This window comes from Delphinapterus leucas, chromosome 2 (assembly GCF_059928025.1).
Source record: "Delphinapterus leucas isolate spDelLeu-1000000601 "Yukka" chromosome 2, BTC_Dleu_Yukka2, whole genome shotgun sequence".
NCBI classification, from domain to species: domain Eukaryota; kingdom Metazoa; phylum Chordata; class Mammalia; order Artiodactyla; family Monodontidae; genus Delphinapterus; species Delphinapterus leucas.
Window position 1 is genome coordinate 84464891 of NC_143130.1, and position 17901 is coordinate 84482791.

General features: G+C 34.6%; 1 protein-coding gene across 14 annotated transcripts in view; it reads left to right on the forward strand.

The window, feature by feature from the left end:
• ATOSA (atos homolog A) overlaps positions 1–17901 on the forward strand; it is an 85516-nt gene that overhangs the window by 66512 nt on the left and 1103 nt on the right. For 7 of the 14 annotated variants that reach the window (XM_030761662.2, XM_089907188.1, XM_089907192.1 and 4 more), the window contains 6 exons: positions 1042–1161; positions 4366–4445; positions 5162–5270; positions 8800–8958; positions 13809–13877; positions 16182–16381. In XM_030761662.2, the coding sequence (XP_030617522.2) occupies positions 1042–1161; positions 4366–4445; positions 5162–5270; positions 8800–8958; positions 13809–13877; positions 16182–16381 (737 nt within the window). Of the gene's footprint in view, positions 1–1041; positions 1162–4365; positions 4446–5161; positions 5271–8799; positions 8959–13808; positions 13973–15258; positions 16382–17901 lie in introns of those variants that run through there. The other 7 variants (XM_089907187.1, XM_089907189.1, XR_016392101.1 and 4 more) reach the window with 6 other exon arrangements.

Here is a 17901-nt window from a genome sequence, read left to right on the forward strand (position 1 = left end):
GCTCTGAGGTTAGGTGCTATTACTAACTCCAGTTTACAAATGAGAACTCTAGGCCCAGAGAGGTTAAGTAACTTGCCCAAGGTCATAAAGCTAGTAAATGGTAGAGCCAGGACCCCAATTATTCTTCTCTGATTTTTATTCATGTGTTTTTATGCATTTTTTATTTCTGGGTATAAACTTGCCATTTTAAATTCTTAAGAATTAGTCTATTTCTTATATCACTTCAAAAACATAATACTGTGACTGTGTTAAGTATATTTTAAAATTCACATTTAAATTTTTGTATCATGCTGTACCAAATTATATTTTCTGAGAATGGCTCTTGCTACTGACATAGTTTTATATTTTAGAATATTTTACTAATTTTTTCTGTGAGTTTTTTCACAGATTAAAAGAATTGAATGTTAGCTTACTAGATGATAGACTGAGTTTTTTTTTTTAAATAAACTTATTTATTTATTTGTTTTTATTTTTGGCTGTATTGGGTATTCATTGCTGTGCGTGAGCTTTCCCTAGCTGTGGTGAGCGGGAGCTACTCTTGGTTGAGGTGCGAGGGCTTCTTATTGCGGTGGCTTCTCTTGTTGCGGAGCACGGGCTCTAGGCGCACGGGCTTCAGTAGTTGTGGCTCATGGGCTCTATAGCGCAGGCTCAGTAGTTGTGCTGCACGGGCTTAGTTGCTCCGCAGCATGTGGGATCTTCCCGGGCCAGGGATTGAACCCCCTGTCCTCTGCATTGGCAGGCGGATTCTTAACCACTGCACCACCAGGGAAGCCCAGACTGAGTTTTGATAAATATGTTGATAAGGCAATTGTGTTTGGACATACTTTTTTTAGAATATTTGAGTTTATTCAGCATCTTAGAAAAAACTCTTAAACACTGTTTTTTGATTAAAGTGTATATATATATATGTGTGTGTGTATAGATAGTTATATAGGTTGTTAGCTTTACCACCAAGGATGTAATACCTCAGTACATGTTAAGAATAAATCTAAAAACAAAAAAATTTTAAATATTGCCATTAAAATCTAAATCTTTTCCTAGCAGAGAACTATACCACTTAAACACTCAAGTGTCTGGCAGAAACATAATTTTCATTCCTTGGATGGAACCTCAACCAGAGCCTTTCATCCTCGAACTGGATTGCCTCTTCTTTCCAGTCCTGTAAGTGTTTTTCTCTTATTTTATGTTTAGACTTGCAAAACATGTACAATGTTTGCAAATCACTTTATCCAAATTTTAATTGAAAAAATTTAAATACCTTCAAAATAAATTTCTAGTGGGAAAACATTTTATTTTTTGATACATTTAATAGCTAAGTGTTAATATGGAAAAAGGCAGAAAAAATGAATAAAAATGAATTTATTGTATTAGGATTATAAAATTTCTCTGAAATTCTTTTGTCCAGCATATTGATTCTCACTAATGTAAAGAAAATACTTAGTGTAAAGTGGATTTTCTCTAAATAGATTTGTATCATAGTACTGTGGCTGGTTGACACCACCAGCTGAATCATCTGGGAATCAAATTTGTGGCTGTCTTTGACTTGCGACCTGTACAGTTAATCTTCTTATTTTGAGACATATAAGTTTCCCCACTCTACATTTACTAATAAATTTATAGATCTGAGTGTGATGGTTAAGAACCTCGCTTTGGCATCACGCTGACTTCACCCTAGCTCTGTGACATTAGGTGAGAAATATTGTCTCTCTGAGCCTCAGTTTCCTCATCTGAAAAAGGGGTGATAATGTCCACCTTAGTGTTGGGAAGATGATTAATATCATTCCTGGTAAGCATTTGATAGTCGCTAAAGCTGCCATTTCAGTTAAACGAGAGGTAAGCAGTCAATATCCTAGTAAACTAAAAACATGTTTATTTTTGCTATTGACATAATTTTTGTTTTTATGTGAGTTTTTTTAAGTAAACTCAAAGCATGCAATATCTGGCATATTTTCAAAAATTAATTCTTGAATAAGAGATTTAGTTTTAAATTTGTAACTTGGACCTTAGGTGTTTATTTTAGGGAAGTTGAATTCTAAACAATTTAAAATAACCCCAAATGTTTGACCTACGTATGAGGTGCTTTCAAAATGCCCAGGTGATGAGGAAAAAACTTATAGCATCATGCTGGTGTAAAAAGCACTACAGACTTCTGTTCAATATGGTGGACTGAGTTAATACGAGAAGATCCTTCCTCCTTCCCAAACACAAAAATCCTGGACAAAATATAACACAACTTTTAAATACATAATATAGTGTAAGAGCAAGAAAGATAAATCTCTGAAACTAACTTGGGGCAAATTATGACCTTCTAGGATATCTAAATCTAATATAGTGCTAGGGTTTAATGCTCCTGCTGGATCAGGAGTCAGGTCTACACTGGTCATAGCTGGGACCTAAAACCAAACTCCATAAAGCCAGAAACAGGTGAGGACTGCCATTCTAGAAATGGGAGACGAGAAAAGAAATCACCTATTTACTTAAGGGGTGCAATAGGAGGGATAGAGTAGATGGGAAAAGAAGCCCCCAAAAGAATTTGGACCTAAGCCTAAGTCACCCATGGTTAGGGGGTTCTGAATTTGTGCAGTCTATGAGAAAACATGAAACTATCCCACATCTATTACCCATGGCACCAAGGATTTATTTTCATGGAAGATAACTCTTTCTGAGGATGATCTCAGGGGGATTAAAATTATAAAGCACCTTAAAAGAACCAGCAAGAAGAAGAAGTGGGAAAATTCATATTTAGGAATCCTGTTATCAGAGCAACTTGAAAGAGAATCAGAAATAATTCTTTTTAAAATGTTTCAAGACAAGACAGGGAGATGATCTTGGTGCTTTGTGTCCACCTAGAGGGGTGGGATAGGGAGGGTGGGAGGGAGGGAGATGCAAGAGGGAGGAGATATGGGGTTATATGTTTATGTATAGCTGATTCACTTTGTTATACAGCAGAAACTAACACAGCATTGTAAAGCAATTACTCCAATAAAGATGTTAACATAAATAAATGAATGAATGAGTGAATGTATGTTCCAAGAGATAAATGAAGATAAAGACAGGGAACTGAGATAAGAGAACATGTGGGATTGGAAAAATAGAAATTAAAAATATGAAAAATATAATTGAAGTGTACATACACGTGTGCATACACATACACATGGATTAAATGGTGGACTGGAATCAGCTGAATAGAGATTTAGTCAACGGATAGACACGTATTAAGAAAGCACCTAGAATAAAGTGCAGAAGGGAAGAGAGATGGTAAAATATGAAAGAGCCCTGGAGGATAAAATGAGATGTTCAGTATAAGCCTAGTAGAAATTCCAAAAGGAAGGCTAGATGGAATGAGGAAAATGCAGTACTGGAAGAAATGAAAGTAGAAAACTTTCCTGAATTGAAGACATGAGAATTTGGATTGAAGATTTCACATTAAGTTCTAACTCCAAAATATAGAATGGTGCGCTTGTACAACTCTTAAAAATATTGAGGTTGTTTAGACTTTCAGTATCATCTGTTTCTTAGTCACAAATTAGACCAATCACTCAGATACTTTATACATATTTAACATTAATTCTAAAGACAAATCCGTCTAACTTGTATGTTGTATGTGATTTTACCTTTAATTTACACTTGGGTCTTTCATTTTTAGATTATTTTTAGCTAGTTGGTGGTTTGTCTTAAATGTAATTTGGTATACAATAGTGGTTAAAAATCCACAGTAGTATTTTTCAAACCTGTTCTCTGTGAAGCCCCAGCCAGGGTTCTTGGAAATGTGCAGTCGGGTAGGGATGGTTAAAAGAACAGTAGAGTTGGCAGGACCCCAGACTCCCATCGCCATTTAATTCTTTTTTTCCCCCTTTTATTGTAAAGCTATTAATCATTTATTCCTACCCCCTCAATACAGAAGTATATAAAGTAAAAAGTAAAAGTCTTATTATATTATATATTGGGATTACATGTAAGATTTGGTTTTAGAAAAAACTGGTTCTGGTTCTTAAAAAATCAAAACCGAGGGAATTCCATGGCGGTCCAGTGATTCAGACTCAGCGCTTTCACTGCTGTGGCCAGGGTTCAATCCCTGGTTGGGGAACTAAGATCCCGAAGTGCAGTTAGCCAAAAAAAGAAAAAAATCAAAACCTAGTAAAAGTGCTTTTATTAATCATCTTTTTTTTCCAAACTAGTTAATAAAATGAGGACATAGGGACAATATGTAATAAAGAGCATGATTTTAATAAGCTATTAGGAGAGAAGTTTTATTATTTTTTAAGATATGCTTAGCTTTCATTTGAAAATTGTTCTATCAATTCAAGAAAAAACTTATAGTCTGAAATTCTTTTGAAACCTAACAAGTGATTATTTTAACCTTAGGTTCCTCAAAGAAAGGCACAATCAGGTTGCTTTAATCTGGATTCTTCATTACTGCATCTGAAAAGCTTATCATCTAGAAGGTATTTATCTTAAAATTCATTAGTGTATATGAAATAATCTTGCACAAAATTCTAGCCTTTCACAGTAAATAATGTTGACTCTGAAAATCAAAATTTGAACAGGAATCCCATTTTTCAGTTTATCATTTTCAAGATGATTTCACACATACAGTTATTAAGGATGAGTGAGGGAGAAATTAAGATGATGAGTAACTAACTATACAGTGGTCATTATGATAAACAAACACTTACATTGGTTTTAACATTTAAGTGGGTTTGTCTGTTTCTGGTCATTCACCTCCTCCTTTGTCTTATACTCCTTTGCAAAAAAGCCTTGGCAATTTGTTCCATGTTGACAAATAATACTCTCATTATATTCCTTAGTCACATAAGTTTGCCTTTGTATTCTAATTTTTAACTTAAAATGAAGATTGATATAGAAGACTGCATTACAATATTATATATTTCCAGTAGATGCTGCTGATATGTTATAAATTCCACCTTGAAACCTAGGATGTTATTTATATTCTTTATCAAATATTATAACAAAGATTATAAAATCTAATCAGGAATTTAAAATGAGATATTTCATATCTTAAAATTTGGTTACATTAATTTTTTATTATGGTAGTTTAAGTAAAATTGATCAGATCCTCCTAGTTTAATTTGTACAAAAGTGAATTAGAAAATACTGTTGTTAATATGTCCATTTGCTGATTTGTTCTTTTTTTAAATAGTCCTCGACCATGTTTAAACATTGAAGATGATCCAGATATTCATGAAAAACCATTTCTGAGTTCTAGTGCTCCACCTATAACAAGTCTTAGTCTCTTAGGAAATTTTGAGGTAATGTTTTTTGAAACTATTTTAAGAGTTGAAGTTTCCTAACCTAGACCCATGGTGTCATTTATGTCATTTGTTCTTAAAAAGGAAATAAATGGATTACATTTTTCTAAAGCCTTGAAATCACCTCCTTTCCTTTCCTTTCCCTTTTTCTTTTTTCCTTATCCCTTTTTCCTTTTTTGATTTCCCTTTTTCCTTTCCTTTACATGAGAAGTAAAGTTGGGAGAATTGTTGGCAGTGACATTTTAGAATTGGGTAGCTGGTGGAGGAGATGCAGGACTTAGGTGAAATCAGGTTGGATGGAGGTATCCGTTACTCGAGCTGGAAAATAGACTTGACCACACCTTCTTACCTGGTAAAACTGGCTCTGGGACCCAGGAAGGATGATGGTGGGCTGATAGCAGCTGATTCATGATCAAGGAGGCTGATTTTCGAAATCAAATAGTTCTTTGTACTATATTTGCAACTTCTCTGTAAATCTAAATTTATTATAAAATAAGATTATTTTTAAAAAATCAAATGGTTAAAGGTCTCTGATACATGTGCTGCTTTATTTAATGACTCTTCTACTTGGGATCAAGTATATCAAGGGTTTAGTTGTCTTCAATTAGAAAACAATCTTAAACATGAACCTGTAAATGACATTTAAAAAAATTTTTATTGGAGTATAGTTGATTTACAGTGTTGTGTTAGTTTCAGGTGTACAGCAAAGTGAATCAGTTATATATATACATATATGCACTCTTTTTTAGATTCTTTTCCCATATAGGCCATTACAGAGTATTGAGTAGAATTCCCTCTGTTACACAGTAGGTCCTAATTAGTTATCTGTTTTCTCTCTTTTATATATAGTAGTGTGTATATGTCAATCCCAGTTTCCCACTTTATCCCTCCCCCCCTTTACCCCCCAGTAACCATAAGTTTGTTTTCTACATCTGTAACTCTACTTCTGTTTTGTAGATAAGTTTATTTGTACCCTTTTTTTAGAATCCACACATAAGCGATATCACATGATATTTATCATTCTCTGACTTACTTCACTCAGTGTGACAATCTCTAGGTCCATCCATGTCACTGCAAATGGCATTATTTCATTCTTTTTAATGGCTGAGTAATATTCCATTGTACATATGTACCACATCTTTTTTATCCATTCCCCTGTCAGTGGACATTTAGGTTGCTTCCATGTCCTGGCTATTGTAAATGGTGCTGCAATGAACATTGGGGTGCACTTATCTTTTTGAATTATGGTTTCCTCTGGGTGTATGCCTAGGAGTAGGATTGCTGGGGCATATGGTACTTCTATTTTTTGTTTTTTAAGGAACTTCCATACTGTTCTCCATAGCGGTTGTACCAATTTACATTCCCAACAGTGATTTTAGGGAATTCCGTGGCAGCCCAGTGGTTAGGACTCCATGCTTCCACTGTAGAGGGCATGGGTTGGATCCCTGGTTGGGGAACTAAGATCCTGCATGCTGAGAGTTGGGGCTAAAAATATACATATATATATAAGTGATTTTATATGTATGGGTGTGTGTGTATATATATATATATATATATATGTATGTGTGTATGTATACATATGCATGTATAAACATATATAATCACCTACGACCTTGCTCAACTTGCTTATTAATTTTATTGATTTGGAGGGGGTGGATTTTTGTATGTAGATTCCCACATCATCTACAAATAGGGACAGTTTTATTTCTTACTTTGTAATTTATATGCCTTTTATTTCCTTTTCTTGCACTCAGTAGGGCCTAACATGCATGCTAGTACAATATATTCGTTTAAAGTCACAAAAACCTGAATAAAGTCATAGACTACATTGGATCATTGGCCTTATCCATTAGCATTTCTGTGCTCTTTTTCTGAAATTTTCATACACCCTTAGAACATTTTTCTTATTTAAGAAACATTTATTGAGTACCTACTATGTGTCATGTTGTATGCTAGGAATATAAAGCTAAATAATAAACTTCCTGCCTTAGAGAAGTTTACAGGCTGCTGGAGAAGTTGGACATATAAATAATCTATAAACCGAAGTAATTAGCACTGTAATAGAAATTTTCTCAGTCTCCATATATTTGTTCTCTCTGCTAAGGGACTGGGAAGCTTTCACTAAGGAGCTGTCATTTGAGCTTAGTTACAAAAGATGAGTAGGAATTTGCCAAGTAAATTGTGTGAGAAGTGTCAAGGGATTCTAGACAAAGGGAGCTACATGTGCAAAGGCATATGGGTAAAAGTAGTAAAAGAGCATGGTGATATTGAAAAGCATCATCCAGAACTGGAGTGTAAGACTGCGTGCAAGTGAGGAGAGCTGTGGTAAGAGATGTAGGGTGGACCTTACATACCATGCTGTGAATATTTGACTTCATCCTGTGGACATCAAGAAACACAAAGTTTTTAACCTGGTGGGTAATGTAAGACTTTTTTTTTTTTTTTTTTTCCTAAAAACTCTGGCAGTAATACAGATGATACACTAAAGATGGAATAACTAATTAGAGGGTATTGCATTTGTTCAGAGGAGAGGTTATGAGGGTCTGAGCTAGGTTACTGGTGTTGAGGGAGCTGAGGCTGTGAGACTTGAGAGGTCCCATCAGCAGGATATGGATTGGATTGATTGCAGGGCAGGAGGGAGATACAGAAGGCTCGTTGTAACGTAGGTCTCTTGGTCTGGTCTTTTTGACACGGGACTGGAGAATTGCTGATGCCACTTTCAAATTTAGACTCATGAGGGCTTGGAGTGTTTCTTTTCAAAGAATTCCTGAATCAAAGAAACGTTACTCACATTTCTTGATGTATGCATATATGTGTTGATATATGTATAGGAAAGAGAGCTTGTGAAAGGCTTAACATGTTTCTCATACCTGGAAATATAAACACTAAATTGTTAAAAGTGGTTTCCTCAGCAAGTGAGCTTGGGAGAGATGGATAAGGAGCTTCTCTATTGTTTGTATTTATGTACTTTTAAATTTTTTCCCAATGTGTATTTACTGTTTCTTAAATTAAACTAAACAATAAAACATATGTCACTTCCAACAACAATTTTTAAGAGGCAGTTGTTTTTCAGTTAAAGTTATGAGTACTTGGCTTTCTCTTTTGATGGAACTTCTGTATATGACCTGTTAACAAGTTTTCAAGTGCTTCTCTGTGGCTAACAGTAGAAATATACTCTGAGGAATAAGAAAATTTCTGATATTATACCTGCTCTGGTAGAGCATATTTTCTTTACAGAGATAAGAATAACTCATTAAACGATTATATCAAAATAATGGTGAAGTTCAAAGATAGTTCAGTGTGGGTTGGAATAGTAAGGAGGCCAAACTTTGTAAGATGGTAGAAGATTGATTTGGGAGGGTGTTGATTTCAGGTCAGATGAACATTTGAAATGAGGGCATGGCAATGGCAGCAACCACTTTTCTCGTGCCAGAAAGCATACTAACATATTTCTTTAAATAGAAAGAAGGAATGAATGTGTTAACTTTTAAATTTTATTTCTTAAAAATTATTTTATTTTGCCTTCCAGGAGTCTGTCTTGAACTATCGTTTAGATCCTCTCGGCATTGTTGATGGCTTTACTGCCGAGGTAGGGGCAAGTGGGGTTTTCTGCCCCACTCATTTGACTCTTCCAGTTGAAGTGTCATTCTACAGTGTTTCTGATGATAATGCTCCCTCTCCTTATATGGCAAGTATTTTTAATTGTCTTCTTCTGCTAAAATCAACCATCTTAATGACAAATACCTTTAAGCTTAAAGAGATTTAGTACTACTTTGGTGCAATGCTTGAAAATATAAAGTATTTCCTAAGAGGGGATTGAAGGCTGCATAGAGATGAATATGCCAAAATAACACCTCACAACTTCTTTCTGAGCAAGCTCTAATAACAGGTACCCTCTATTACATTTGAGGATTGTGCTGAAAATTTACTTGTTTCTATGTAATATGAAAAAATGATAAAATTTTGATTAGTGACACTGTGATTCCATATCTTGCTGAGTTCACGCAGATTCTCAAGTGCTTACTGGGCACTCTAGTCCTAACAGTGTTGCCTTCACTATGATCCTCATCTCAGTAGAGTTTAGGTAAAGATTTGGTGACGTACAGCTTTTGTGATGCCCTTTCACCCCCTTTCTCCTGTTTGGCTTATCTTTGGACCATTCTTTTTCCAATTCTAGGGTTCTTTAGAATACTAGCTATTTCTGACTCCATGCCAACGTTTTAGTGGAGAGTAAAATAGCTAAGAGGAATAAGAGCACTGTCTTGAGCCTTAGGATCCTATAATTTTATCTTTCCCATCTTTTATTCCAGTGGATTTGAGGATGAAATAAGCCCTCAACTGCAAAAATGATACCAAGTCCTGGTGTGTGATTACTGTCAGCCCTTTTCCGAAAGACAAGTTAGTGGCTAGCAGTGCAAGTCTGTAAGAAGTTTACGTTGATGGTATAAAATATGGAGTCAGATCTGGGTTTTTATGTTAGGTCTTGCTTTGAGAAATACAAATTGCGGTAGGCATAGAAATATACAGCTCTGGTCTTGCTACTTGAATTTCCTAACTTATCCCCTGACCCAATTGCTTCCTTTCTAATATCCCTCTCCCCCACCTTCTAGGTTCCTCAAGGACATTAGCAACAATGTCTTTTGTTATTAATAAAAACTATGAAAAGCAAATTCTGCATAATTGAGAAACAACAGAGGAAGGGAAGTTATAGTTTTTTAGGGACCTAAATGCAGTCTACTCATTACTGATGTAGTTTGTTCACGGAAGGTTGTTAAGCCTTATTCCATTCTAAGGGTGAAAATTTTAATCAAGAGTCTGATTGGTGTTTCATACTTTGATCTAAAAAGCACAGTGGTGTCATTTATTCAAAGTTTTCTTTTTTCAATAATAATAACACTTGTGGGTCATAATTGTAAAGATGCATAACAGTGGTTGTTATAAAAAACAGAGGCCCAGTTCTTCACAAGCCTACCCAGTTATCACATATACCACTTGTTACTCATTTACCATAGAAAGATGTATCCACTTTCCAGTATAATTTTGAAAAAATAACTGTTAATTTTAGATAATTAATAAAATGGAAAATATCATTGAGATAAGCTCAATACCAGAAAAAATGTGTATCTTACTGGAATGCTTACAATATTAGAATATAGCTATAGGGCTTCCCTGGTGGCGCAGTGGTCGAGAGTCTGCCTGCCAGTGCAGGGGACATGGGTTCGTGCCCCGGTCCGGGAAGATCCCACATGCCACGGAGCGGCTGGGCCCGTGAGCCATGGCCGCTGAGCCTGTGCGTCCGGAGCCTGTGCTCTGCAACGGGAGAGGCCACAACAGTGAGAGGCCCGTGTACCACAGAAAAAAAAAAATAAAAAGAATATAGCTATAAAGATGGCCATTCTGCTTTACTGGGACATCAAGAAGTCTCATTAGTTTCAGGTATTCTATTGGCACATGGTAATAAAGAATGGAAAGATAAGGTCTGAGGTCATTAGTGTACAGAGTCCCTGATGACCATTAGGATGAGTTAGAAACAAGTTAAAGAGTGAATTGGCTGAAAGTCAGCTCAAAAAACTATCTTTGAGTGAAATTCATGAGCAAGAGGTAATTTGAACTATGCTTTAAAAAAGCAAAATAACATTAATTCTTGACCTTGGTTGACATCTAAAAAAATAAGGATTAAGAGATAAAGGATTTAGGGGGAAAGTGGGGGTCAGGGGGTGGGATGAACTAGGAGATTGGGATTGACATATATACACTAATATATACAAAATAGATAACTAATAAGAACCTGCTGTATAAAAAATAAATTAAATTAAAAAAAAAGAGAGATAAAGGATTTTATCACTCTGTCTCCAGAAAGCACACACAAATGATCACAGATTTTGAATAAATATTGAAAAGAGTCTAAATTAGGTTAAGTTAGTCTATCCTTTAAGAATCTTTTTCTTACTTTTCTCTGATAATATTCTTTAATAAATTTTCCAATATGTAATTTTTTTTACTCATTAGGAATGGGTTCCCTTTACAAATGACCCAGTCCAAATCTTAGACCACGGATCTTTCCTCCTGTAAATTAATCAAATTAATCTTATTCGCTAGGGAGGGTTATTTGTATTTTGGTAGTTTAGTCTGTTTTCAAAGGTCTGATCATGTTTTGATAAGATAGTACATATCACAGACCAGTGGAGCTGAGACACCAAATCCCTATTTGTTACTCTAATAATAACCTTGGAACCTCTCATGACAAATTATACAAATGACTTGCAAGGGTGAAATTTTAGCACAGAGAATTCTGTCTTTGTGGAGTAGAGATAGTACAGGGCTTTTCATTAAATAATTCCTTTTAGACTAGCTCAAAGCCATATAAATGTCTCTCTCCAATCCTACGTCAGTAGTAAAAATGTTCTCCAAGTGTTACGTAATATGGCAACATTTCACTGTTTAGAAACTATTGCACGGTGGAACCAGGCAGAAAGGTCTAAAGCAGTTTTGCCCGTGGCAAATTCATGGTATGACTTGCTTTATGATCATATTAACAGCACTATATATTTTATTCTATTTATAATTAACGAAATTAAGATATACCTCCTTCAGTTTTACTTAGCTTTGCATATTCTCTATTCCCCAGTCACTTGAGAATTTTTTGTGTAAGATTTTGACCAAATTTAGTTCATCTTAATCTACCTATTCCATCCTAAAATGCCAGAAGAAAATGTATTTTTCTTCTTTATGTTAAATACAGTAACTTTCTAGGTGGAAATATTAATATGCCAACCAATTAAAATAATGAAATTTTTAAAAAATAATAAATTTAATAATAATACAAATAAAATTCCAAATACTTTCCCAGTCTCTTCAAAATTCCTAACTTGCCATTGCCAATACTAGTCTTATATTGCTTAGAAATTATTGTTGTAAAGTGTTGCCTTAAACTTTGAGGGGTTTTATCCATATTCTTTCTTTATAAATTGATTTAGTTACTGTTATTATGTTCTAAAATCTATTAGAGTTGTATTGTATTAAAGGAAGTAAGTGTAGGCTTGGTAGTAGATTTTCCCTCACCAGTTTTTTTATATATATTTAGCGGAGGATGGCAAGGAAAAACAGTAATATATTGCCTGGAGCAATGTGATTAGAAAGGTAGCTATTATTTAGATATATTCTGCTTTTTCTTTCTGGAACTAGGAAGAAGAGGAGCATTATATACCATAGCATTTTTTCATGTAGAGAAGATTGTAAGAGAAAAATTATTAAAGCTTCATTACTGTTTTGGTTAGGGATGCAGTTTGTTGATATGCTGTTTTCATGCTTTAAATGACCATGTAATCATATTTGTTAAGAACCACATATGTCTTTTCAGTGCCCATTTCCATGAACATTTCCCATTATTAACGTATTAATTTAATATTCTGATTGTCAATTGCTGTTCACTTGGAGATTAGGTATTCACATATTAGAGTCTGGCCTTCCCTTTTACCTTTGTCCACTGCTTTCTACCCCCTACTGCCTCCCCTGGTCTGTCTTTCAAACCCAACAGATGTTGCCTGATGGGACAGTCCTGTTTTATATTTACTTTTACATAAGGTTGACACGTTTTGGCAGGTACAGTGTAAAATGATGGGATATGAGTTGTAGAGCATGCAATTATTCTACTTAACTACTCAAAAGAAAACTATTTACCCAGTTAAATGAATCAGCATTTGTTTCTTAAAGCTACCTAAGAATTAAGTATCACAGTCACCACCTGTAGTAATTTGGTCATCCTGGTTATCTAGAAACTTTCACACATTCAATCTTAGCTTCCTGTGTTTTAATTTATACTGTTTGTCATTGTTTCGACTTCTGCAGTGATTACAGCATCTTTCTCAGAAAACTATTTTATATAATATGGCAGTGCCTCTCAAACTTTAATATACATATGATATCATCTGGGGAATCTTGTTAAAATGCAGATTTGATTTGGTAGGTCTGGGGAGAAGCCACAAATTATGCATTTCTAACAAGTTCACAGGTGATGCTGATGATGCTGGTCTGTGTCTAGTCAGAAGTCCATATACGTATATAACAACTCAAGTTTCTGACTGAAGAATTGACTTCATTTTTGGGAAAGACTTAGGATCAGTCCTCATTCCTGAGTTTCTGTATGTCCAAAGACCAATAAATTGTTTTGCTTCATTTCCCTGCTCCCACATGGTACAAGAGAATAATCCTGTCATCCCCCTTTATTTCCTTTTTAGTTAAAGAACTTCTCACTTCTATATCTTATATCTTAATATTAATTTCAAGCAGTATGGTCATTGATGTTATGTATTGTTTATTGAAGCATCTCTAGGAAGAACAGTAAATTGTTTCCTAGTGAGGTGGGATCCTCACTATTTCATATTCATAGAATGTATCTCTATTAATTCAATGTGAATGTTTTTCCATACAAATAAAATTCTGAAATGTTAGTAATTACATGATTTATTATTCTTATTTTAGCCTTTTATGTATATATATGCATCAGTTTGTACTCAGTTTGTCTTCTTTTATTTCAAGGGTGTGATTACTTTAGAGTCCCTTGGTAAAAGGGGTTATCGAGTACCTCCTTCAGGAACAATACAAGTGGTATGTGTTTTATAGCCTACAATTGCAATAATCATTCTCTCACATACATATAGAACTTAGCCCTTTCTCCTGCTACTGCTGCTGCAACAACTTTGGTAAGTAACAGTGGGGCTGCAGCTTTGTTTGGAGTTTCCCTGCTCTGCCTCAGGAATGACCATTTGGGGACCTCCATAAAAGGAAAGCATTAATAAGCTAATCAAGGTGAATGCTTTAGAAAAATAGGTATGACAGTTAACATAATTTAAATAGAGCTATTTTCAGTATAATTAGAATTTAGATTACCAGTACCTTCTACTTAATATAATAAGCCGGATTGAGATTGACCTATGTAAAAGGAGACCCCAAATATTAATATTGCTTTGTCAGGGAAACCTGGGAAGCAAAATTATATTATCCCTACTGTAATAATTTCTAAAATTGATTTAATGAGACGGTTACACAAAGCAGAAATGCAGTCCGACAGACGTCAGGGCAAAGAATGCCTCTTTCCTTTTGGTCTAGGTGTTGATCTAGTTTTGGCTTAGGAGAACCCCTCTAGCCCAGAGCAGTAATCCTTCATCATCCTTGATCTAGGATTCTCAGAAGAGTAATTTTATATCAAGACCAGTTTGTGATTGAGTTCATCTCCAAGTCAGACCCAGGATAATCCTGTAAGCGCGCAAGTCTATTACAGTGTTGGCTCTTGCAACTCTTGGAAGGAGTCTAGCTGAGATTTGTCAACTGTACCTCAATAAAGCTGAAATTAAAAAAAAAAAGAGTCTAGCTGAGTTCCTCACACTAAGGATCTGGTCTAATTCACCAAGCCTTTTGATGACCTTTGGCTTCAGTGTGATCAGTGCTTCGAAGGACCACTTTTACTCATCTTCATTGTTCCAGTATAGTGAAGAGTCTGTACATTTGTTTATTTCGTATCACACAGGAATGAAACATAGTACTAGGCAATATATATGCATGTATGTACATACGTATAAATTTTACCAAGGAAAAATCACTGCATTTTAAAGTAAGATTTTTATGTTGAATGGATTTCTTGAACTAAAAGAGTGATCATCTTCTGATCTCTTGCCTCTGGCTCTGTAGCGCTTGTGAAAGTGTGGGTCACTGGAAAGCTAGCTATCAGGTGTCATAATAATGAGGCATAAACCCAGAGGCAGCACATTTACCCCTTGTTGGAAGACTACCAACTCTACTGGCTATTTTAAATCTGAAATTTGGGTATGTCTTTCATTCCTTGTATAAATTTAACTATGTATAAACATGGCTTGAACTCCTGGCTTGCTAGTTGTTGTGGTTGTTAAATGTATTATTAGCCTTAATCTTAAGACTCACTAGATTTCAAAAATTGGATCATAATATTGATATATTTCTCATTTTGATTCAGTGAGTGATGTCCAGTGCCACGGATGAGCTTCTGAAAGCATGGGCACCAAGTTACCTATTGATGTGTTGGTAATTTGGTTAAAGTCAAATCAGCAGCTTGGAATTTTGTTTAAAAATTAGTGCTTTAAAAAATAATATTCCTTCAGTTATTAATGGCCAAGTAGCAACTGAATTTAATTTCAGTCTATTATGATATTGATGATGATTTGAAAAAAAGTCTAGTGTCACTGCAGTGTTTGAAATGAATCCAACTGTGAGAACGTGAAGTATTACTTAGCCTACTTTGTAACTAATAATAATGAACTTTATTTTCTAAACTTGGAAAAATTTCCAAACAAGAAAAATTCTCTTTTTTGAGAATATATTTTAAATTTTATAATAACCATATGTACCTGAAACATCATATCAAAGTCTAGTTTTACCAAGATTTTATTTTTTTATTTAAAAAAAATTCTATTTATTCACTATTAAGATGTGAGGAAAACTAAAATTCTATTTTGAGCATTTTTCAGTTGACTCATTTTAATAAAGCTAGTGTTTGAAGTAGTTGAACTGGAATGTTTTAATTCAGTGAAGGTGTATTTTGCTTAATCTAATGGAACCATTTCTTAAAATATGAACAAGAGTAAATGTTATGTATTATCTATTATTAATATGAGATTTGTGACTAAAGATTTTGATTTGTTACAGGAGCTTTTATTTCTTTTATTTCTGTAAATAAAAAATCTAATTGAACCATTAAAAAAATATTGAATATCATTTCATAAACTTCTGAAATTTTATTAACTTTATTCCCCCAAACTGAATTATATCCACTGGGATTAATTTATTATTGAAAAGCCTGTTTTATTATTGGCACAATCATTTTGAATCAAATGAACAAATCACTGTTTTTAAAGAATAATTTCTATATTGTTTCTTCAGACCTTATTTAATCCTAATAAGACTGTGGTGAAGATGTTTGTTGTGATATATGACTTACGAGATATGCCAGCCAATCATCAGACATTCCTACGACAAAGAACTTTTTCTGTACCTGTTAAACAAGAAATGAAGAGAAGTGTTAATAAAGAGAACATCCGACATACAGAAGAACGGTTATTACGCTACCTCATACATCTGAGGTAATGTTTCAAATGAATATGAAAATACGTTACTTTAGAAGAAAACTCTAAAATTTTTAGTTTATTTTTAAAAACTGTCATTCTAACTAGACGAGTGCCCCTTGGAATTTGCTTAACTTCGACACTCTTTATGATATGCCAGGATGCAGAAAACACATGGCATATCTTCCTTCAGTCATTACTACTTGTTGAATTAGGGGAGTTTTCATTTATAGCTGTGTCATGGAAACTATGTTATAGCAAAACAATGCTAATATATCTGGGGGAAGTGAAGCACAGTTGTCTAAACCAGTGCTGTCCAATAGAATTGTAATATGAGCTATATATATAGTTCTATATTTTCTAGTAGCCACATTAAAAAAAGTAATAAGCAGAGGTTTAATATATTTTATTTAACCTAACATACAAGTGTTATAATTGGAATATGTAATCTATATAAAAATTATTAATGAGATATTTACATTCCTTTGCTGTACTCAGTTTGAACTAGCCACATTTCAGGTGCTCAGTAGCCACATGTGGCTTGTGGCTGCTGAGTTGGACAGGGAAATTCTTAACTTTCATATTCATTCATTCATTCAACAAACATTGATGTGTCCAGCATGCTTCTAGACTCTTGGAAACAGCAGGGACAAAATCTCTATTCTTATACAGCTTATATTCTGGTGATTCCATTAGAAATATATTTTCCTCAAACTTTTACTACCCAGCTAATAGCTCTAGGTTGTGAGAAACCATTTGTTTGCTCTTGAGGTCCATGCTTGCAGCATCGTAGGGTAAGGTTTTTAGCCCTGAAATCCTAGTATAGTTCTTAAGATCAATGAGCAAGTGTATTGCTTAGAAGAGAGCTCAGTAGCCCTTTGCCTGTAACTCTATTCCTAATAATTTTCTGATGTTGTTCATAAGAAGTCCTCAATCACATCAGTGACAGTAATTCATCTTAGCTTAACTGCTTACTCCAAGGAGCCCTATTCATCAGGAGGAGGTAACTTCAATCTGTTACAACAGCCTTAGCCATATGTAACCAACATTCGCCAAAAAGTCAACTAGCCCAGCTTTTGTCATCTCCACATAATGATTAGATACCTTAAATGCTGTAAAGAAACTGCTTTAGAAGGCATGGCATAACTCCCAAAGCTCACCATGTTCTTCTTCAGGTTGAGAAGGTGAAAAACTGCAGAAAGAATCAAAGAGTGAGCCAGTCTGAGGTCTGCTTTAATATATACAACTGACCACCAGATTTTTCAGCTAATTTGGGAATAAAATCCACAAACCCAGATACTTCTGCTATGCAAAGGGGAAACTAGAGAAATTAACACTAAAGGGTATGTTTGACTATCTGCCAATTAAGTTTATGTGATTAAAGCCTCCAACCCCTGTATTATGCTATAAGCTGTTAGCAGAGGATAGAAACAGTTCCATATACAGCTTTGATAACCATTTTCGTTTCACTGCTAACTTTCCTCTTGGTTTCTAATGATGATTAGGCTTTATTTAGCTAGCCACTACTGGTGGTAGCT